Source organism: Sorex araneus, chromosome X, assembly GCF_027595985.1.
Source record: "Sorex araneus isolate mSorAra2 chromosome X, mSorAra2.pri, whole genome shotgun sequence".
Lineage (NCBI taxonomy): Eukaryota > Metazoa > Chordata > Mammalia > Eulipotyphla > Soricidae > Sorex > Sorex araneus.
In genome coordinates this window covers 318531099-318554184 of record NC_073313.1, presented here as the reverse complement: position 1 = coordinate 318554184, position 23086 = coordinate 318531099, and the positions used below count along the sequence as shown (strand labels likewise).

General features: G+C 35.1%; 1 protein-coding gene across 4 annotated transcripts in view; it reads left to right on the top strand.

Annotated features, from left to right (window-relative positions):
• Positions 1-23086, top strand: part of RTN4 (reticulon 4) — a 63104-nt gene that overhangs the window by 11871 nt on the left and 28147 nt on the right. For 2 of the 4 annotated variants that reach the window (XM_055121949.1, XM_055121950.1), the window contains exons 2-3: positions 6611-6667; positions 7334-9724. The exons of 1 other annotated variant lie outside the window; for it this stretch is intronic. In XM_055121949.1, the coding sequence (XP_054977924.1) occupies positions 6611-6667; positions 7334-9724 (2448 nt within the window). Of the gene's footprint in view, positions 1-6610; positions 6668-7333; positions 9725-16854; positions 17074-23086 lie in introns of those variants that run through there. One more of the 4 variants, XM_004609214.2, reaches the window with a different exon arrangement.

The following is a 23086-nucleotide window of genomic DNA, read 5'->3' as shown; positions in this document are numbered from 1 at the left end:
TTTGTGTGTTACCTTCTCCTATACACTCTAAGCATCTCTGCAGGGACTCGTTAGTTCTAACTAGACATTGCTTCCCTTGCTGCAGACCAGGACATGCCTTTGGGGGAAGGCCAGAAAACTCACCTGCTCGGCTTTCCTCTTCTTGGGAATCAACACTCCTCCATGCCTGTTGTCCATTATCTCAGCACAGTTACTTCATGGATTTTGCCTCATTTTATGGTCGCTTATGATGGGGAGTTCTGAAATGATACCATATCTGGAAGCAGAAATACTTCTCTGTAGCTTTAAAGTGTAGTTTGTTTTTCTGGTTTTAGAAATCAGATATGATTTTACTGCCCAGTCTCACAGTATTAAAATGATTGTTAATACTGAGTCTGAGAGAGTGTGGTCAGGGGCCAGGGATTGTGTGTCACCATGTTGCCTGGCGGCCCCCAGCACCAGGGTGGGTGGGGGGGAGGCAGCGCAAACAGTATCACATCCTTGAGACCTTGCCCTGAACCTGTGACCCTATTGATCAGAGAATCTGTTGATCAAGCATCTGTGGATTTGTCCTTCAGACCTCCTGAGCACTGCTTGGGAGCCCTCTGACTGTCTTTACCTCCCCCAACTAGTGTCAGAACATTTGTGAGATTGTTAGATAGCACATATGTTTAAGTTGACCAATGATTATAAAAATAAAAACCAATATACCACTTTTTACTTAAAAACTTTTAACTGAACTTTAATTTTGAAACTACCCTTGTGTATGAAAAGTAGAACTGAAACTATGTAGCCCTGAGACTGTTGATCAAAATTTGCACTCAAGATTTAAATTTAGGTAAGGAAATGAATCTAAATTTAGGACCAATATTAGGAATTGATCGTTCGGAAAATGTTTTGTGAAAAGTGGTCATCATCCATACTACCATTTTAAGTATTTTTACTGAGACTGGTAAGGAAAAAAAATGGACAACTAATTACAGGTAAATTATAATTTTTAACATTGTCATTAGCCACGTGACATTAAATTAGCTACTTAATTCTCTAAGCTTAAGCAAATAGAAATGTAGAAACTTAACAAAAATAAGATAAGGATGATAAACTGGAAGGCTGTTTGAGCTTTACTAAGTGTCAGCATTTAGGTGTGCAGGAAGAAGGAGTGTTGGATTGTTAGGAAGAATTGCATTTGGTTAACATAGATGACATGGAAGGAGTCCTTGAGATAAGTGTAGTCTACAGCCATACCACCCTGAACACGCCCGATCTCGTCTGATCTTGGAAGCTAAGCAGGGTCTGACCTGGTTAGTGCTTGGATGGGAGATAAGTGTAGACAGTTAATTTTGGGTCATGTAATGAAAGGTTATTTATCTGACTCAGGGCTTAGGGGTAATTCAGTGGATAAGTAGGAGCTTTTAAACGTTTTTAAAACAGATAATAGATTCATTTTTTCAAGATACTAATTTGATGGTAGAGTGGAGACACTTAATAAAAAGTTGTGGCTTCCCTTTGACCTATTTAGTAAAAACTTTGTGTTTTAAATATGCCACTATTTAAACATAAATACATCCCACTTTGGTAATGGGTAAAATTGAGTTTTTGATATTTATTTTTTCTGGTTATACGTGAATATATAAAATATTCATAAATGAAACAGTGAAAGTTTTAATTTCCTTTAATAGATTTTGACATTAAATAGATCATAGGAAGCAGGAATTGTTTACATTTTAAGTGCAGTGATATTGGATAATATGTATTATATCTCAGTGGTTCCCGACATTATGGCTTTGTGGGGAGGGGGTTGAGGCTGCATCTGGCAGTGCTTAGGGGCTCCTCCCAATTCTGTGGTATTTGAGTTGGGACCAAGTGCGGCTGGGGATTGAACTGGTGTTGGCAAATGTCTGTACAATCTCTCAAGCTCCTGGGCTTTTTGGGTGGGTGGGTTTTGTTTGGGTCACAGTGGTGTTCAGGAATCACTTCTGGTGGTGCTCAGGGGATTATATGGGGTGCCAGGATTGAACCTTGGTCACCGTGCAGGGCAAGCACCCTACTCACTGTACTATTACTCTGGTTTCCGCCCCTATGCTTTCTAAAACAATATTCCTGATTATAAAATAGTTTATTCAGTTGTGGAAAGCACATTATACTCATAAACCTTTATTATTAACGATATTAGAAAACATGATGCCTCAATAAGAATGTGGAGAAAAAAGAGAAAAAGACGAATCTAAATTTTTTTTTTTTTAATTAAATCACCATGTGGAAAGTTACAAAGCTTTCAGGCTTCAGTCTCAGTTACACAATGCTCAAACACCCATCTCTTCACCAGTGCACATATTCCACCACCAAGAACCACAATAAACCTCCCCCCATCCCCCCACTTTCCCAGATCCCCACCCCGCCTGTGTAGCTGATAAATTTCACTTTACTTATAGTGAGTTTTTGTTGAAATATTGAATGTAATCAAAGTAAAGAGAAAGTAAAATTTTTTTTGAAAATGAGATTATTTTACTTAAAAATTTGGTTGCTGAACTAGAGAGAGAGAGAGGAACCTACCATAGAGGCATGCTAGGGTGGGGGTGGCTTGTAGGGGTGGGAGGGAAACTGGGGACACTGGTGGATAGATGGGTGTTGGAACTTTGTAATGCTCTATCCACAGTGACTCAAATTTTTTTTTTTTTAATTTGGTTGCTTATATAAAAGTAGCACTGTAGCACTGTCATCCCATTTGTTCATGGATTTGCTCGAGTGGGCACCAGTAACTTCTCCATTGTGAGAAAATGTTTTTTAACGCCCTTAATTTCTACTTATTAGTATTTTTATTTTAAAATTTATTTTGGTCTTCCCAAGCAGTGCTTAAAGGGCATGGGGCCACTCCAGTGGTAACTCCATGAGCTGTGCTTGCAGTTCAGTTCTAGGGCCGGGGAGGATGAGGTGGTTTTTTTTGGTTTTGCTTTGTTTTGTTTTTTTACTTTAAACTCTCTCTCTCTCTCTCTCTCTCTCTCTCTCTCTCTCTCTCTCTCTCTCTCACCCTCTTTGAAGTAGGTACTATTATTATCTGTAGCAATAGAGGAGCAAATAAAATGAAAAAAGGCCAAGTTATAATGGATCTGAAATTTGAACTTAGGGAATTTGATCCCATGAGCCCTGACTACCTTAGTTGGAGTCTGAGCAATTCTTCTTAAAGGTTCAATGGTAGGGACCATTTCTGATATACTTTCCACCCAGGTGCTGTTAGAAAAGCAGTATTCGTTTTGTGGTTAATTTTCATTGAATCTCATGACAAAATGTAGATTAATTTATGCTTTGGGGCTTTAGGGCTGCACTGGCATAGTTTGGGTTACTTCCAGCTCTGTACTTGGGGGTCGCTCCTAAATAACGCTGTAATGCTTTGTCTGGTGGTGTGAGTGGGCATCATGCTGCGCCTGGGGTGGGACTGGGGTCAGCCACATGCAAGGGAAAAACCGTAAAATGCTGGCACCCTTTTACATACAGTTTGTTTCCCCTGTAATTTAAGCAATAATGTTTCTAATCCGTTTTCTAAGTCTACTTTCACGCGGCCGACCCATGTTCGATTCCTCCGTCCCTTTCAGAGAGCCCGGCAAGCTACCGAGAGTATCGAGCCCGCACGGCAGAGCCTGGCAAGCTACCCGTGGCGTATTGGATATGCCAAAAACAGTAACAATAAGTTTCACTATGAGAGACGTTACTGGTGCCCACTCGAACAAATTGATGAGCAACGGGATGACAGTGACAGTGACTTACCTGCATTTTGTCACATGAAAAATACAACCATTTTGTTAAGAATTTGCTCTATTATATGTAAGTAGAACAGCTGTGTATTTGGGTCTGCTCTTTGATTTCCCTGAGTATTTTATACAAGATTATAATTTATTAACTAAAAGGAACTTCTTAGTCCTTTTATTGAGAAACTATGTGACTTTTAAGATTACATAGCAAGTCATCTTTTCCTATTGTGTGTTGTGTGTTTATTTTGTAAAAGCCTCGTAAGATATTATGTCTTACTGGTTTGGAGTAGTGGCTCCTCTGGTAATATGAGGCTCTTAAATTTACGACATATCTTCCACCTCACCGCACTGTTTTTAAGTAATACCAACATGTTTTTTAAAGTGTCTCATAAAGATCACACTCCTCCCTCCCCTTTTTCAAAAATACTTGCATATAGACATCTGTGATACTTATGTAGTGCAGTGGGATATCCTTTATTCCACTTAAATTGATATCTTTTTAATGTTTAATAAGAATTTATTGAAAAATTATGATATTGTTGGAGATGGTGCGATAGCACAGCGAGTAGGGTGTTTGCCTTGCATGCGGCTGACCCGGGTTCGAATCCCAGCATCCCATATGGTCCCCTGAGCACCGCCAGTAGTAATTCCTGAGTGAAGAGCCAGGAGTTACCCCTGTGCATCGCTGGGTATGACCCAAAAAGCAAAAAAAAAAAAAAAAAATTATATATAATATTAGCTCTCCTATTCATCAAATGGAATGTCCTTAAAAGCTATTGATTTTATGGGTAGCTATATCTGTTTGATGTCATTCTGTTGATGAGCTTTATTTAGCCTGTGCTTCCAGCTAGAAGTATTCAAATTTACTAGGTCAAATTTATTAGACGTATTCAAGTTTATTACTCTCTTAAGGAGTACTTTTCTGTCATCTTTTAGGCTATTTCAACTTTATTTTGTTAGAGGTTTTTTTAGGCTAAACCAAATAAGGTTTTTAGCTCAGGATCTTCCAACTGGAGGTGTAAAATGATGTTGGTTAAGACTAGTGACTAGTATCTTAATCAATATTATAAATATTTATATATAAATTATATATAATACAAATATTTACATATGTGTATATCTACATATCATCTTAACATATATATACTAATATACAATATATTGCCGTACCTAAGCCAATTAGTATTCTAGGTGACTTAAACCAGTGTTTTCAATTATTTTATACTTGAAATACAGTATTTCAAGTATTTTATACTTGAAAAACAGGAGAAATACTTTCTTTTATTCACAGACTTCTAAGGCAGACATAAAAACATTATTTATAATAAGAATATTTTATGTCAGTCTTTTGCGTAGTACTGTTACAAGTTCCAAGTGTACCGTGTGTTAAGCAGCAATAACCTTTTCTCAGACTGTCAGGAAAGTTCTGCTGACTGGCATTGGTCCATGAACTGGAAGTTGAAAACTACTGACTTAAACAACAGAAATTTATTTCTCATTGTTCTGGAGGGTGGGGAAGTTTGGCAAAGGTAGCCTCTTTGCTTGTCTTTATTAGGTGACTACCATCCATGAGCTTACTTGACCACTGTGCTTGTGAAGAGAAAGGGAGTTAGGGTGGGGAAGGGGGGAGGGGGAAGAACGGGGAAGAGAAGTGAGGGAGAATTACACATGCAAGAGCAGGCTTTCTGGCATCTCTAATGAGGTTCTAATCCTAACAAGCTGTGCCTCTACCCCATCTTCATAACTTCACGTGACCTTTATTACTTTTCAAGGACTCTGTTTGCAATGCCATCACATTAGGGGCTTTAACATGAATTTGGGGGCAAGAGATGGGGGTGACAGTTCATAATACTATATGAACTGTCAGTTCATAATACTATATGGTGTTAAGAAATTGGGTTCTGGAGTTAAAGTGCCCTAGTTTCATTAGTTCTGTATTTAATTTATTATTTAAAAATTTTTTTAAAAATTGTTCTGTTTCGGGGTCATTACAGCGATGCCCAGGGGTTACTCTTGGCTCTGCACTCAGAAATTATTCCTCACAGTGCTTGGGACCATATGGGATGCCAGGGATTGAACCTGGGCCAGCTGTGTGCAACGCAAGTGTCCTACCTGCTGTACTGTTGCTCCAGCCTCTGTGTTTATTACTTAGTTCTTTAAAAAAAAACATGTTTTTGTTAGATGGGCGTTATTAACAACTCTTAAAATAGATTTGCAAGGAGTAAAATGAGCTCCTGTATGTAATAATACTTAAAATAATAAGTAGCCCTCAGTGTTAATTTTAAGCAAAAATGACATGATAAAAATAGTCTTTTTAATGATAATTTCTTTGTAGCTTGGACAATGGTACACAGGCTTATGTTTTCAAATAATTAGATTTTAGATTATTAGGTTTTTTTCTTTAAAGACGGACAACCTCGAATACAATCAAAGATGTGTGATTCACAGAAGGTGTTCTTCTGTATTGTACATACAACAGTAAAACTGTTGAACAGATAGACTTTTTATACTGTTTATTAAACTACATCATTTTAATTTTTGGTTTTAATAGGACCAAGTAATTGAACTATTCAAAATTATAAATTAATGTTATGAATGTAGTATTTTAAGTGAAAGCGACATTCTATTAAGTATACTTTGGTTTACAGAGTTCCTTGAAAAATTATACTTCATAGTTACTGTTGGATCACTTTTATTATATGATAATGTGATCTACCTCAATGGTACCATTACTGGCACTATTTTTCCCTTTCCATTCTGGCTTTTCTCTGTAGATAACGTTTTGCATTAACTCATTAAACACTGAACCTCTGCTTACTACTCCTGTCCTTCGTCTCCTTCCAACTCTGTATTTCTGCTGAGGTTATATTCTATTTGTTTTTCAGATGAGACACTTTTTGCTCTTCCTGCTGCATCTGAGCCTGTGATACACTCCTCTGCAGGCAAGTTCTTTCTGCTAGCCTTTTACCCTGTGTAGTCTAACTTTAACTCTTTAGTTGTATTAATTGTATAGAGTAGCTTGGATTTACTAAACATTAGCATGGTTCCAAAAATATTTATTACTAAATAAAAATCAAATTTACATTTTATATGCTATGTCCAGAGAGAAACGGGTAGAACCTATAACTGGAACTGTGTACAAGGAATTCTTGGGCCCTTGATATTTACAGTGGATACATTGACTATTCCTTCTCCCCATATAGTTTATTTATATGTGGAAAGCTTTCATGTAAACAAATGCCTGGTGAAGGCATTTAACTATCTAATGCCTTTCTTTTCTATACTGTCAAACTCTGCTCTGAAGTCTTCTTTTCATCTTCTAAATCAAGATAAAAGTAACTTTTATCAGTTGATTGCATTTGAGGTTTTTCTAGAAGACTTGGTTTATGTCTTTGCATAGCATATAATTATCTCTATAGCCATGCTCATATTTTATTGTCAGTTTTAGTAATGATTCAAGGCTATTTAATATTTGCACATTAAACATTGCTAACATTTAATTTTAGTTCATGACTCTTTATTAACATATTTTTTGATCTGTTATAAAACTTGGATTAACTCTGTGAACACTGGCATTCTCTAACTTTCCTTTCTGTCCGTGGTCACAGAAAAAATTATGGACTTGAAGGAGCAGCCAGGTAATACTGTTTCCACTGGCCAAGAGGATTTTCCATCTGTCCTGCTTGAAACTGCTGCTTCTCTTCCTTCTCTGTCTCACTTCTCAGCTGCTCCTTTAAAAGAACATGAATACCTTGGTAATTTACCCACCAAAGGAAAACATCAAGAAACTTCAATTGAAGCGTCTAAGGAATACTCAAAGAAGTCCACAAATCCATTTGTAAACAGGGATACAGCTGAGTTTTCAGAATTGGAATATTCAGAAATGGGATCATCACCCATTGACTCTCCAAAAGCAGAATCTGTTAGCATAGTGGCTAGCCGTAGGGAAGAAACTGAGAAGAGTAGAGATGAGGAGGATTTAGTTAGTAATAACATCCTTTCTAACCAGCAAGCATTACCTGTAACCCTTACTAAATCATTTAAGGACGAGGACAAAATTATGTCTCCTGAAAATACAAAGGACAGTTTTAATGTGAAGGGGGTTGTAGCAGAAGCTCCTATGAGGGAGGAATATGCAGACTTTAAACCATTTGAGCGAGTATGGGAAGTGAAAAGTACTTACAAGGAAGATAGTGAAGTGTTGGCAGCTGAAGGTAATAGAGAGAGTAAGTTGGAAAGTAAAATGGCTCAAAAATGTTTTGCAGATAGCCTTGAGCAAGCAAATCATGAAAAAGATAGTGAAAGCAGTAATGAGGATACTTCTTTCCCCAGTACACCAGAAGCTGTACAAGATGGTTCAGGAGTATATATTACATGTGCTCCCTTTAACACAACAGCAACTGAAAGTGTATCAACAAACATCTTTCCCTTGTTGGAAGATCATGCTTCAGAAAATAAGACAGATGAAAAAAAAATTGAAGAAAAAAAAGCCCAAATTGTCACAGAGAAGAACACTAGACCATCAAATCCTTTCCTAATAGCAGCACAGGATTCAGAGTCAGATTATGTCAAAACAGATCATTTATCAAAGGTGACTGAGGAAGCAGTGGCTAATATGCCTGAAGGTCTAACTCCAGATTTAGTACAGGAAGCTTGTGAAAGTGAGTTGAATGAAGTGGCAGGTACAAAAATTGCTTTTGAAACAAAAATGGATTTGGTTCAAACATCAGAAGCTGTGCAGGAGTCGCTATACCCTATGACACAGTTGTGCCCATCGTTTGAAGAATCTGAAGCTACTCCTTCCCCAGTTTTACCTGACATTGTTATGGAAGCACCGTTAAATTCTGTAGTTCCTAGTGCAGGTGCTTCTGTGGTGCAGCCCAGCTCATCACCATTAGAAACTCCTCCTTTAGTTAATTATGAAAGCATGAAACTTGAATCTGAAAATCCCCCACCCTATGAAGAGGCCATGAATGTATCACTAAAAAAGGTATCAGGAATAAAGGAAGAAATTAAAGAGTCGGAAGGTATTAGTGTAGCTATTCAAGAAACAGAAGCTCCTTATATATCTATTGCTTGTGATTTAATTAAAGAAACAAAGCTTTCGTCTGATCTCATTCCAGATTTCTCTAGTTATTCAGAAATAACAAAAGTTGTGCAGCCAGTGCCTGATCATTCTGAACTGGTTGAGGATTCTTCCCCTGATTCTGAACCAGTTGACTTATTTAGTGATGATTCAATATCTGAAGTTCCACAAAAACAAGATGAAGGTATGGTTCTTGTGAAAGAAAATCTCATTGAAACTTCATCACAGTCAATGGTAAAAGATGAAAGTAAGGAAAAACTCGGTGCTTCATCACCACACGAGGTGGGAAAGCCATATTTGGAATCTTTTAAGCCCAGTTTAGATACAACAAAAGGTAACTTGCTACCTGATGAGGTTTCAACACTGACCCAAAAAGAGAAAATTCCTTTGCAGATGGAAGAGCTCAATATTGCAACCTATTCAAATGATGGCTTACTTATTTCTAAGGAAGCAGAGATAAGAGAGAGTGAAACATTTTCAGATTCATCTCCAATTGAGATTATAGATGAATTCCCTACATTTGCCAGTTCTAAAACTGACTTTTCTCCTAAATTAGCTAGAGAATACAGTGAAGTAGAAGTATCCCACAAAGGTGAAATTTCTAATGTCCAGGATGAAGTTGGGTCATTGCCTTGTTCAGAATTACCCCGTGACCTTTCTGTCAAGAGTGTACAACCTAAAGACGAAGATAAAGCCCATGTGTCAGATGAATTCCCCAAAGATAGGCCTGTTACTTCAAAGGTGCCTGTACTGCCTCCAGATGTTTCTGCTTTGCCCATTCAAACAGATGCAGGCAGTGTAGTTAAACCCAAAGTTCTTGTGAAAGAAGCTGAGAAAAAACTTCCTTCTGATACAGAAAAAGAGAACAGATCACCATCTGCTATATTTTCAGCAGAGCTCAGTAAAACTTCAGGTAATCCATCCATACATTGTATTTTGCTTTCTTGCCACCATTTTAACTTAGCATGGAACATTCCAACACATTTGTGTGCGTAATATTATAGACTGTAGAATACTTATTAATAAGAATTCTTTTTTAAAACTCAGTTTCTTGTACTTTTTATTTACCTTTTGCACTCACCACTTAATCTTAATTTTTCTTATACAATTGTTCAGTCATTTTTATATCGCACTATACAACAGGATGACATTTATTATAATTGATTTGTGTCTATTTCTTTTCTTTTGCTTCACTGTTTCCTGATAGCATGAACAGCAACAAATATTAAAACAAGATTTAGATATTTGACTTCTGTTTTCTATGAACCACTTCACTTAAAAATTTTCATCAAAGACCATTTCTGAAGCATGTATCTAATATTTTAGTATAATGCAGTGTTTTTCAGTGATAGGCTAAGTTAAATGAATATCGAAAATCGGTAGACATTTCTTTGAAAAGTTGAGGTAATTGAGGAATGTTATGAATTGTTCTGAAAAGTATCCTTATTTTTGGTTTCTTCATTTCCCAGACAACATGATTTGCACATTTTGTAAAAATGTAATGTTCTAAATTAGTTGTAATTGCTATAAAATTTGCATTTACTGACAATGCTTATTATTGGAGGTGGGCGTCAGTAAATGACAGACTAGTTCAGAAAGTGTTGCCATAAAATAAGAAGTTTGTAAACATTGAGGAAATGGGGCAAGAATGGAAGGTTTGTTGTTTGATATGCTATGGTAAAGGGAGAAGTTTTAAGATGACTCTAGCACCTGGATTATTGGTATGTACAAATAAAATGGATGACAGCATGAGAAACCAAGTTTTTGGAAACTTGAGAGAATAAAGTGGGCTTACGGTAAGATAAAAAAAATCAGCTTTGAATAAGTTGGTATACGGTACTTAGGAGACCAGGAGGCCTTTGGCTGTATGTATCTATTCTCCATGGGTTTGGGGTTTATGATTAAAGCCCCTGCAAGTGCCTGGAATTCCCCAGACCATGGAGCTCGGGGCCCTCAGGCCCCTGGGGACCATGTGCTGCCGGGAACTGAATTAAGGTTGACCCTATGCAAGACATGCACCTTAACCCCTGTGTTATTCTCTGGCCCACAGTGATTCTTCAGTTCCAACACTCCACATTTATGCCAAGAATTATAAAGTAGTTATCAGTATAGATTCATAAATTTCTTATTTTCACCCTCATCGCTTATAATTTATTGCTGTATTTAAAAAACTTTTTATACCATGTTCTGGATTCAGAGATCACCATCAGGTTGGCAAGGTGGACCTGTAGCTATCTTTCATTTTTGGATTAGGGTGGGGATGAAAAGGAAAGGACTTTTTACCTTGTAGCTTAATGAAATGTTATAGAATTATGTTATGCCTACTCTGCTCAACCAAGATATTAACCATTTCTCTAGATTCTTAATTGTGTTTAGTGGTTAATGGTATTAGAGATCAAGAGCTGGAGTGCTGTGTTTTTTCCAATTCATCACTGTAACCAGATAGCTTGGAAATGTTTATGTACATACAAACAGCATTAGCTTATAGGCCTAGAAATATGAACTAAAACAGATACTTTTATTCAAACTTATTCATTGAGGATTCCTTCCTTTCATATTTATTTGTTCCTTCTCTTCCATGTAGTGGGGAAGATTTTTTACTCTTTTGTTTAGTTCTTTTGTACTTCTTAAAATAGCTTTAGATACTTTCTAATAGCATAATGAATGAAAATGAGTGCAGAATTTGTTTGCAAATTCCCCTCTTCCAACCTTGCTTAAGATTAAGTGCATATCGTTAAATTTTTTGCTTTCAGGCTGTCAGTGTGTTTGCATTATTTGAAAGAGACTATTCATTTTTATTTGCTTTCTTAATAATTAGGAGGCTTTTAATTCAGAATTAGTTATATCCTTCTAATCTATTTTCAGTCATTATGTATACTTTATGACTTTATGTAAAAAATTGTAATTTTACTGTAAATGGGTTCAAGATCTACATTTTATTTTTAGCTTTTAAAAACATTAAGTGATAATATGTATAATAACCTGCACTTCCACCTCTTTATTTTTCTGTGCATGACTTTATAATGCTTAGAGTTCTTTGGTATGGTTGTATTGCAAATAGTTTGCTATTACTTATTATCTATTTATCTATTTAGATATGTTTTACATATCATTACTTTCATATAAAGTTTTGAGAACATAATCCCAGGTATGAGAATTTTTAGTGTTTTGACCAAAAATGACCATCAGAAAAGTTGTACTAATTTTTACACCTTACTTTGTAAGAAAACACACATTATTTTGTTGCTATCAACAGTTTGCAATATTTATATGTATAATGACAATAAGTTTTGTTTCTGAGGCATAGAGTCACTTACTATGATTTATTTGTTTCCTTCCTGAGTTTCTCTATTCAGTATTTTTTATTAATAAACCTTTACCAATTTTATAGCTTAAAATGGTATTCTTAATTTTGATTATTAGTGAAGGCCAACATGCTCTGTATACTGTCTAATTTTACCTCTTTTGTAAATTGCCTGTTCATATCCTTTGCCCACTTTATTTATTTGTTTTTTACTTGAGGGGCCACACTTAGCGATGCTCAAGGGTTACACTGGCTCTTCCCTCAGGAATTACTCGGCGTTGCTTAGGGGATCATATGGGATGTCTGGAATTAATTGAACCTGAGTTGGCCATTTGCAAGGCTAGTGCCTTACCCATTGTGCAGTCTCTCCCCTTTTGTCCATTTTTAAATTAAGTTATCCATTCTTTTCTTATCCAAATTATATAAGCTCTTGTAATGTTTTTGCCTTGTCCTCTTTTCCTTTAATTTTGTATGCATTTTTAACCTTACTTTACATCTTACTTATACCAATATTACATTTAACTTTGATCTGCTGAAAACTGAGTTTTTAAATTTTAGTCATAGATCATTTTATATTGCCTTCCTAGCTTACTGATTCATTTGCCTGGTTTTAGGTAAGAATCCTAGGATAAAGCCAGAAAATTCAAAACCAAGTTTTTTGCCTGATTGTATGCCATCCATCTAGCAGTTAACTGTACTATGAGTGTTGGTGCCACCTAGTGTTGTAGGTAGAAAGAAAAGTTGTTAGAATGCTACAAGCTTGCCATATGTAATTGTTTAGCAGAGAAACTGAATTGCGATTATTTTCTTGGCACTAAGAAAGAAATGCCTTTAAAATAAGTTTGATTGTTTCTCGGCCTTTTGGCTAAGATCAAATGTAAAATAACTTTAGAAAAAATTTTTGACTGCAAAAGAAACAATGACCAGAATAAAAAACCCACAAATTGGAGGAAAATAATTGCCCACCACCCATGTAACAAAAGGGATAATATCCAAGATACATAGAACACTTGTAAAATCTTAAAAAGAGAACAGTTTTGAATTTGAGTCATGGTTGAATTATACTGTTTAAACATTATGAAATAACTCATAATTTCTCCAGACCTATGAAATATAGGAGTTTTAAAGTCTGTTTAGAGCCTATTAACTGTAATGTTTATAGTTCCCAAGTTAAAAATGCCTTGGATTTGGGGATACATATATATATATATACATATATATGTTTATTTGGTTTTTTATTGTGAGAGGTATCGTTTATTTTGTTCTCCTTGAGGAGTATTATTTTCATATATATTCATAAGGATGGAAAATTTCAATGTTAGAGACATGAAGTTGTTCATAGACTTTTAAGTGCTTTTTCTTTTTTCTACAAGCTTACGTGTGTTGTTTTAAAGTTTTTCTCCATGTCGTAAGGAAAAAGTAGGCAATACTGAAGTGCTATAATTTAGTCCATAGAGGGCATTATATCACAGCATATGATATTAACAGAACTGTTTAGTACTTTTCAGTAATGAGACCTTTAGTTTGTATCTTTCGTAGAACTCAGAACAATTACATTTTGAAATGTATTTATTCATTTGGTTTTGGGGCCATATTTGGGATTGCTGCTCCTAGAACTCACTCCTGGCTCTGTTTAAGGAACCGTATGTGGTGCCTGGGATCAAATTGTTGTCAGCTGTGTGTAAGGCAAGTGCCTTAAACCCCCGTATTATGCTTCTGATTACTGATATATAAGTAACTATATAATATATAGTTAAAATTTAATCATTAAGAATACTGCTGTTTTCTGTTGCTGAAACTTGTCTGTCAAGAATAGTATACAAGCAACCCCCAACATTCAAGAGTTCACTCTTTCCCCACTTTATTTCTCTTGATCTATAAACATCTTAAAGAAAACAAAGTAAAACAAAACCTTGATTTGTTCTGGTGTTCATGTAGAAAAATGAAAAGAAATGGAAAAGGAAGAATAATATTTTAGTAGCATTTCCAGGACAGATTTTAGCTTTCATATTGCTGCCTATTCCAAGATATAATTCCCTGTTAATCTGGAAATCAACAAGCTAGGTATAATTCAGAATTTGACATGCACAATACTCATCAGAGGGCTATAAAGAATGATTTTTGTTGTTTCAGTAGAAATTATGTAGTTTTCCTACAGTAAAGTTGGTGTACTAAGAAAATGAATTAAGATATAAAAAGAAAAAGTGTGCTTGTTTTTTAGCAAGTGTTATCTTTTGGAAAGGAGAGATATTTACACAAAAGTTTTATTCTTATTGAATTGTTCCAAGTATATGGAGATTAAGGAGTGGGAACTTGCTAAACATGAATTTTGAGCAGTTCATTTTAAACTTTTTATATAAAGCTGATTTTTAATTTCAGGAAAAGAAAAATCACCTCTTCCTGCAGTATATGCAAAATACCACAGTTGGGTTTAGAATTTAGCAGGCACTGTTTTATATGCATTATGAATAAAAGCAGTTTCAGCCTCCTTTGGAAGCCTTTACTTTGGGGCGAGGGTGGGGTTGGGTGGGGTTTCCACACCTGGTGGTACTCAGGGTGAGTACTAGGCTCTAAAAATTGTTTTGTTTTATGTGCTTGAAATGAGGCACATGTGATAAGAAAGCATCTTAATTAGGCAAATTGTTAATATTCAGGTTATTTCCCATATGAAGAATTTTGCAGCATACAATTTTCTAGCAAGTTTGAGAAAATATATTCATTTCTTGTAGCTGTACAGTTTTAAAAAGACTGGAGCAATAGCACAGCGGGTAGGGCGTTTGCCTTGCACGTGGCCGACCCAGGTTCAATTTCTCCATCCCTCTCAGCAGAGCCTGGCAGGCTACCCGTGGCGTATACGATAATGCCAAAAACAGTAACAAGTCTCACAATGGAGACGTTATTGGTTCCCGCTCGGGGAAATCGATGAAAAACAGGATGCAGTGCTACAGTTTTTAAAAGCATGTGTATTTGTACACAGGTTACATATTTCATAACTTTATTTACTCCTGGCTCTGCTCAGAAATCACAACTGATGGTGCTTGGGGAAACGTATATGATGCTGGGAACTGAACCAGGCATGCACCAGGCATATGTAAGACAAACACCGAACCCCCTGTACTATCTTTCACTCCAAGGAAGCCTTTACTTTTAAGGGAAAGTAGGCTACTGTCCCAGATAAAGTACATCACAAATTGGGATATATCTACTCTATTTGAATATTACCCTTGAAAAAATTTTTGTTTTTAAAACAAAATGTTGCATTTGAAGGAAAACTAAATTAAGGCAATTTTATCCAATTTATAGCTTAAGTTGCTTGTTAGTTGGAGTTTAATGTAAAGTAAAACCTATAAAATATATCTGTTAATTAATTTTTTTTCTTAGAGAATAGAAGAACAGTATTGCAGGGTTATTGTCTGGAATTTAATGACTTATTGTATGAACTTTTTAATGTGTCGGATGCCTTTGTCCCCTTAGTTTTCTTATTTTAAATAGATGTAGTGACTATTGAGTGCTCAACTTTTACATTATGCAAGGGTCTAGTAAATAGATATAAAGTTAAATATTAACTCAGGGTGAGAGTACTAGGCTCTAAAAATTGTTTTGCTTGAAATTTATATGCTTGAAATTAGGCATGTACGGTAAGAAAGCATCTTAATTAGGCAAATTGTTAATATTCAGGTTACTTCCAATGCTAAGAATTTTGCAGCACATGATTTCCTAGCAAGCTCCAGAAAATATACTCATTTCATTATAGTTGTACAGTTTTTGGAAGTATGTGTATTTGTATACAGGCTACATATCTTACAACTTTGTATCATACACATTTAAAAATACTTTAGCTGATTTAATTCATATTGCCTTTTCTACTTAATTAAATGGGTTGCATCAGTTAGGTTGGTTGTAGACTTTTGATTAGTACATAATAATTTGGAGTGAATGCCAGTTTTATTAAGTTAAATATAAATATTAGAAATTAGTATATACACTTATTTTTGTATTTATTAGTACAATTTTAATGTGCTATTATGTCATTTTTCCAAGGCAGATGATATAATTAGCACATGAATATTTCTCTACAAGCTTAGAATCTATAAATAACACCTGCAGTCTTGCTGAATAAATATTTATTGAAAGATTGAAATGGAGCAGGTAATGAGTAAAAACAAGTGCATATTTGTAAATTTCTGCATTTCTGTAGTGTAAGAGAAAATATAGCACATGACATTAGAATGACGAGATTGTTGAAATTGATTCAGCCTTTTTCTTTTGAAGTAGAATGTGATTCTACTTTAATGATTTGACTTTGTGATTCTCTTTACATATCCTCAGAAGAGTGCAAAATGCTTTAAGCCTTAATAAACTTAGTTGAAAAAGAGACCCAGTATTGCCCAGGCTTGAAACTTAAGCTAATACCCTTTGGGTTAGTCCATTTTTATCTTCTCAGGTAGTCACTAATTTTAGTTAGGGTTTTAAATGTAAGTGAAATCTAGCAGCATAATTTATAATTCAGCCATCTGTTAAAAAAAAAAAATCTTGCACGACTAAGTGCATTTCAGATCAATTTAATGGTTAGCTACATTGAAAGAGCCACTCTCTTTTTGGTAACCTGCCATTCCCCCTGCAAAAGTAGCTCCACTTGGCATGAGCAACAAGCAAAAGGCTAGAACAATAAACAGATAGAAGGAAGGCGGCGGTGCCGAGTATTAGTAGCCTAGTTACAGATTGCGCTGCGTCAGGCTGCTCCACACCCAGAAGACGTCAGGTGACTTCAGCCCTGCTGCAGTTGTGCAGTAGAGGAGACACTGCAGACTTCGGTTGAGGAAACGGATATTTCATGTCTCAGGGGGTAGAGTTTTGCAGCTACAGCTTTTCTTTTGGTATGCATAATTGATAATTGCATCTGGAGGGCAGATCGTGACGAGACATGGACGGTCAGAAGAAAAATTGGAAGGACAAGGGTATATTTGCTTTAAATCTTCTACTCATTTTTTTTTTTTTGTAATGTGACCGGTAATATGTTTCTGTGTGAATCAGCTTTGCAGTTTAGATGCATTTTGGATTGGAAATGAGCCTACAAAAGGTTAAGAGTAAAGGATTGAAGCAGCAATTTCATAAGTGTTTTTACATTTAGTTGTGTGCTACAAAATGTCATCCTGTTCGTTTTCACTGGCATTCAGTATAGTTTTTGCAGTCCTGTCGTTGCTTAGATTCTATTCTTTTAATCTTGCACATTTGTAAGCAAAATAGTTCTGACATTTCATTTGCTGATTCCATTGCTGTGATAGATCTGAATTTCATAATGACATTTTTTGTGACTGTTTTCTAAGCTGACTTGATGTAGTTTTAATTTTATTCAAAGGTTTGTAGGTACCAAGTTACTGCATTTGCAGTAAGTTAATGTTCTTATCCATAAATATGAGTGAACATTTAAAGAGATTAAATTTTACATATCATTAATTGTTGAAATGTATACACAGTAGTTTTATATACAAGTCTATATTTAAGTCACTAACCTTTGTCCTTGTAATAACCAATCAGAGATCTTGATCCCCTTTCCTCCCCCTTGAAAGCCCAGATCTTTTCAAGTCTCAGTAGATCATTGTATAAGAATTTAAGCCTGTAAATGATAAAATATTGACTATAATGAATATTTTAGAAGCTATTTTTATAATGAGATGGCTAATGTACCATTTGAGAAAAGAGAGAAGATGGGAGTCGATATATCTGACCACATAATAAATCAGCTTAAACAGTATTAAAGCTATTTTTAAGTAAAGGGAAAACTCCACACAAGAAATTTTTTTAACTGGTTATATTCAAGTTTTATATAACTGAAAATATTATTTTCCTTGTACAACAAAATTGTTCACGAGATAGCGATATAACTCTAAAAAATATTTGGAGCTAATTACAGTAACCTTCACATCATGCCATAAAAAATGTGTTTAATAAGAAAAGTGGGGATATGTCGGGGTTTTTGAATTCACATTAAAACAGTGGGAAGGTTTATAGATACGACCTAAAGAATGAAAACACTTTGGTTTGGGATTTTTACCTTTTGTGGATTCAATGAAGAGATGTTTAATTTCGCCAGCTTTCTGACCGTTAACATTAACAAGGTGAAAGGCAAATTTATATACCAGTTCTTGATAAGTAAAGATGATAGCAGCGATAACACAATTACACAGGCTTTAAAAATAGGTTAGATGTCACTAACAAAACCTACTGTGCAACATCTTAAGTTCTTTATTTGCCAAGTTAATTTAGGGAAATAATTAGGTGGAGTATTAAGATCTAGTATAGTCCATATATACTAGAGATGTATTTTGGTTATCCTCAGGCATTAAGTACAGAATCAAATTTAGTTATGTCTCTGGGGAGCCTCACTTATATGTAAGCAGAATGGCCTAGTATGTTTTTCAGTACTTCAGTTTTTTTGCTTGGTAAAACTAGTATCTATTTTTCTTATTTTTTTTTTGAAGTTACTTTAATATTATCAACTGCTAGTATTAATGTAAGTTACAGATTTTTGACATGGAAGTTATGGAAAAAATCATGTGATAATCTTTTTGAAAGGTAGCAATAGGGGTAAGAATCTCATTTAGGCTCTAGGCATATTTTGAATGAGATACTTTTTTATTACACCTCCACTGCCATGCTCTCTCCAAGTACCATTGTTGAAGCACTTCTAGACATATGAAGGTACTGACATATGTCAGTATATTAGAAGTGAGAAGTGCTCAGATTTCAGAATTTTAAAGTGGGTTATTTTTTGTATTAACTTTATCTTTAGGCTAAAACCAGTATTAATTTATATTCTTTAATGCAGTTTTCATTTTGAATTTTCATTTATTTTTAGCAGGATACTTATACCAAGTGAAGTTTACAAAGTATTGGTTGTTGGGGTTATATTAAAAGTTTTGGTTAAAACAAAAGGTTTTGAAGAATTTTAGGCAGGAATGGGTAGGTTTGGGGGTGGTGAGAAGGAGGGGATAACCATCATCAAACAAGGAATAATGAAGACAATGGTTAAAGCTTCCTAGACAGAATAGACTAGATATAGACAGGATGGTAATTGAAAGATATGATTGGTGTGATAGAAGATTTGCAAGACCTAGGTCAGGTTTCCTAAAAAATTGCAGAAGATGAGGTTATCCTAGTCCTCAAAAATTCAGATTCTTATGATTCTACTCAAGACTACGAAAACCAGAATTTACAGGATAAAGGTCCAGCCATATGTATATTAGGTGTTTTATTACATCATGTGCTTCATGTTAGAGCCTGGCAAATGTAGAAAACATTGATCTAGTATTAAAAGTTTCTGTTCTGGCACATTTTAATTTTGGCTACAGTTAAACTTGCTCTTTTGGTGCTTCATTTCCTCATTCTTATAACTTCTAGAGTTCTGGATTTGAGATTCTCAGGTTTCATAAAAGCAACCAAGGACTAGGTTATAGAAACTAGTAAGTGGGAGTTGGATTCTATCACAAAGGTGGAGGAGGAACCTTTCAGAATTTTAAAGTACATACTGATAAAAAGGTAGCAAGTTTGAAAATCTGGGCTGGGGTTCTGTTTAAGATAAATTTAAGAACTTAGGGGTGCAACAGTTAGGATAACATAGTTGTGCCCAGATTTAAAGCAAACAGTGCCTGAATGTGGCCCGAACTTAAGATAAAATCTAGTAACAGATCTGAAAATCTCAAGGAGAAATGCTTGACACCTGACATAGATTTGTGGGACTCCAGCGAGGAGAGGAACTCTTAAGGACAATGTGAAACTTTCATCATTGCAAAACACTGGCAATTCTAGTACTTTATATCAGTGAGCTAAAGTGGAAATGAGGCCAAGACGGGTTTAGAAATTCCGACATTGAAGTGATGGTAGAGGTAGAATAGCTTTAAAACTCAGAAAAATGACAGGTTTCATGATCAAGAATTGGGAATTGAATTAATTAACATGGAAATCACTGAAAATCTAAAGTCATGATGATTTTTTTGAAGGGTGACAGTAGGGGTAAGGATCTCACTTAAGCTCTAGGCATAGAATGGATACTGTAAAGAAAATTGCAGAGAAAATTGGAAGATTAATCATGGGAAACTCAAAACCTACACTTTAGGGTATGTGTGTGGCTATAGAAAGAATGAGGAATTTGCCACTGTGGCTTGTGTAGTTTCTACTTATATTGAAATTGGGGGGAGAATTTTTTAATAGGGAATTAATGTTTAAAAGTACAGAAAAGATGAAAAAGTTGAAAAATGGTGTGTACTGTGTTAAATTTTAAGACTCTAACTGCCCATTATTACTGACTGCTCTTTGGGTTTGGCAGTTAACTATAGGTAACCTTTGAGAGAAGTTTCTGTAAGGTAGGGACTTATGTTTTAAGCACTAAAAAATGACAGTACTTCAAGACTGGCATTTGGATCATCATTTCTAGAGCATACTTCCTCACAGATTTTTATTAGGATTCTTGAACCCTTGTTATACCACTTCCAACTTTTTGTAAAGTTGGAGTTACTGAACTGAGTACAGTTGTACACACATACTGTCATTCTGGAAGAGAGGTGTGGGGGCGGGGGGGTCGTTTCTTGCTGATTCCCTTTAGTAAGCCCTGAAAATGCCCAAAATGCCCATAAAGGGAATGAGTAACATTAACATAATGTGAGATCCACTGATTGGAGGAAGTCACCTGCTTTCTCTAAACTCAACTAAAACCCAGGGTTAATGCATTCCAGACCAGAAGTTCCCAGACTAATTTGACCTAGTGCCCCCTTTTCAGAAAAAAAAAAAAAATTACTCAGTACTCTTAAAAATCTGCCTTCACTGTGGGAAATACTGTGCTGGATGTTGGTTTGGTTAATACCACATTATATATGTATTTTGTAGGAAATTCAGAAAATAGTGTAGACTAAAATTACCGTTTCATACAAAGGTTTTGGTTTTATTTTTAATGGTATATGTCTATGTTGGGACAGTGATCTGATTCATTTTGTTCTGTGGTCATTATTGACCCACTAAGTGGGGACATTTCCTTTCTATTTAAAAAATGTTTCACACCATTTTAATAACTAGTATTCTAAGCATATAGTATTAATCTGATATAAATATTCACGTTAATTCTATTCTAGAAGTTTTGTAAGCATAAGCAATGCTAGAATGAATACAATTGGATGTTAATTGTATACTTGTGAATATAAGGTTCTGGATTATAGTATTTGGGCATTTGTTTCATGTTTTATAACTGCATCTCAGAAAGACTGTATGAGTTATTCATTGAACAACATGTGGGGTACCTGTCCTGAACACGGCTATGATTGAATAGTACATATGTATTTCTGATGTTTATAACCCTTTCTAAAATGGCTATTTTGAGGTCAATTTTAAATAGACATTACCTAATGAGAATTTATACTAAAAAAAAAACTCGCAAATATTTTGTACTATATGTAGTTTGAAATCCTGTATGAGTAAATAATAATTAGAGCAATGAAGGTGATGTTGTTTCTATTTAACTTAGCCAATGGAGTATTTATAATTCTTCATCAGGACTCTTAATTTGTTTTCTCATTATACTCTATTTCATAGCCTAGACTTCTTAGAATTCCCACTCCACCCCTCCTTTTGTGATGCTAGGAATTGAACCTAGATTCCCTATTTGCAAGCAAGGCATGTGGACTTTACCACGGAACCATATTCCCACCCGTCAGATTAGTTCCACGTGTGACTGGAGTCATAGAAGTTAAGGCTTTTATTCTTGTTTTTTCAAATTGTTTACAATTACTTTCAAAAAGATCCCATGAGTTAGCCCTTTCTATAAGTCCATTACCCAGAGATTTCTCACTTCAGCCACATTGAAGGGCTTCTTAAACATGCCAGCTATTTTACTCCTATTTTTCTCAGTTCTCAACAAAATTTAGGTTTAAGTCAAGGTTTCTTCGAATATGTTCTTTAAATGAACATAAGGTGAATTGAGTCTTAGGACTTTGAGGATGTGTGATTTTTGTCACACATTTGATAGCACAAAATGGCATCTTTTATAGTTGAATTCCATTGTGAATCATTCATAATGTCTTTTACAAAAACTTTATATTTCTATTGACTTTCCTAGTGATTATCTTTTGAGGTCAGATACTCTTATTTTGAAGTACCTATCTGGCTTTGAATCAAACAACATTAATCTTAGAAAAATTCGACTCTGTTAGGAAGGTTTGCAAATTAATGCAATAATATTGCCAAAATAACAATTATTAATACATGCTATATTGCACTACAATATACAATATAACAATGTTTAGGTTTACTATTTTCAGAGTGGTGGGGCAATTTAGGTAGCTTCTTCAAGTAAAACTTAAAATTTACTTTTCAAAAACCTTTTTTGTGGGTCTGGAATCAGCTGATCTTGCCGGGACCCTGGGCACATGGGAGAAACCCAATGATCTGAACTTGACAGCCAGGCTCCTCTTTTAAGGCAGCATCTACCAGCCATTCGCCAGCCTCAGTATTTTTAGGACTAGCCAGTTCAACTTGTCTTCACCTCTTTTTCCTCTGCTATTTTTCCAGTCCTATGACTTGCAATTTAAAAGGAACAAGATTTCACTCCTGCATTGAATATTACTGTAATTTATTGGTGTGCATATATATAAAATAAATGCTCCTGGTATTAACAAATTGCTTTTCAGATCATTTTAAATGAAGATTGAAATCATTGGCAATCTCAAGTAGAATGCAAAGCAAACTTCAGTTGTGATAAATTATCTTAAGTACAAAGTGTGGTACAAAATGTGGTCTGATGGAAAGAGGCCTTCAGGGTGAGGTTTGAATCTTAATCCGTAACCTTGCAGAATTTAATTCTTCTTAACTTCAATTGGCTCATAAAATGCAGATAATACAGAGGTTTAATTAGTGATAATATATAAATGATAATATATAGTGATATATATTAGTAACTATATATTTATGTATTAATACATATAA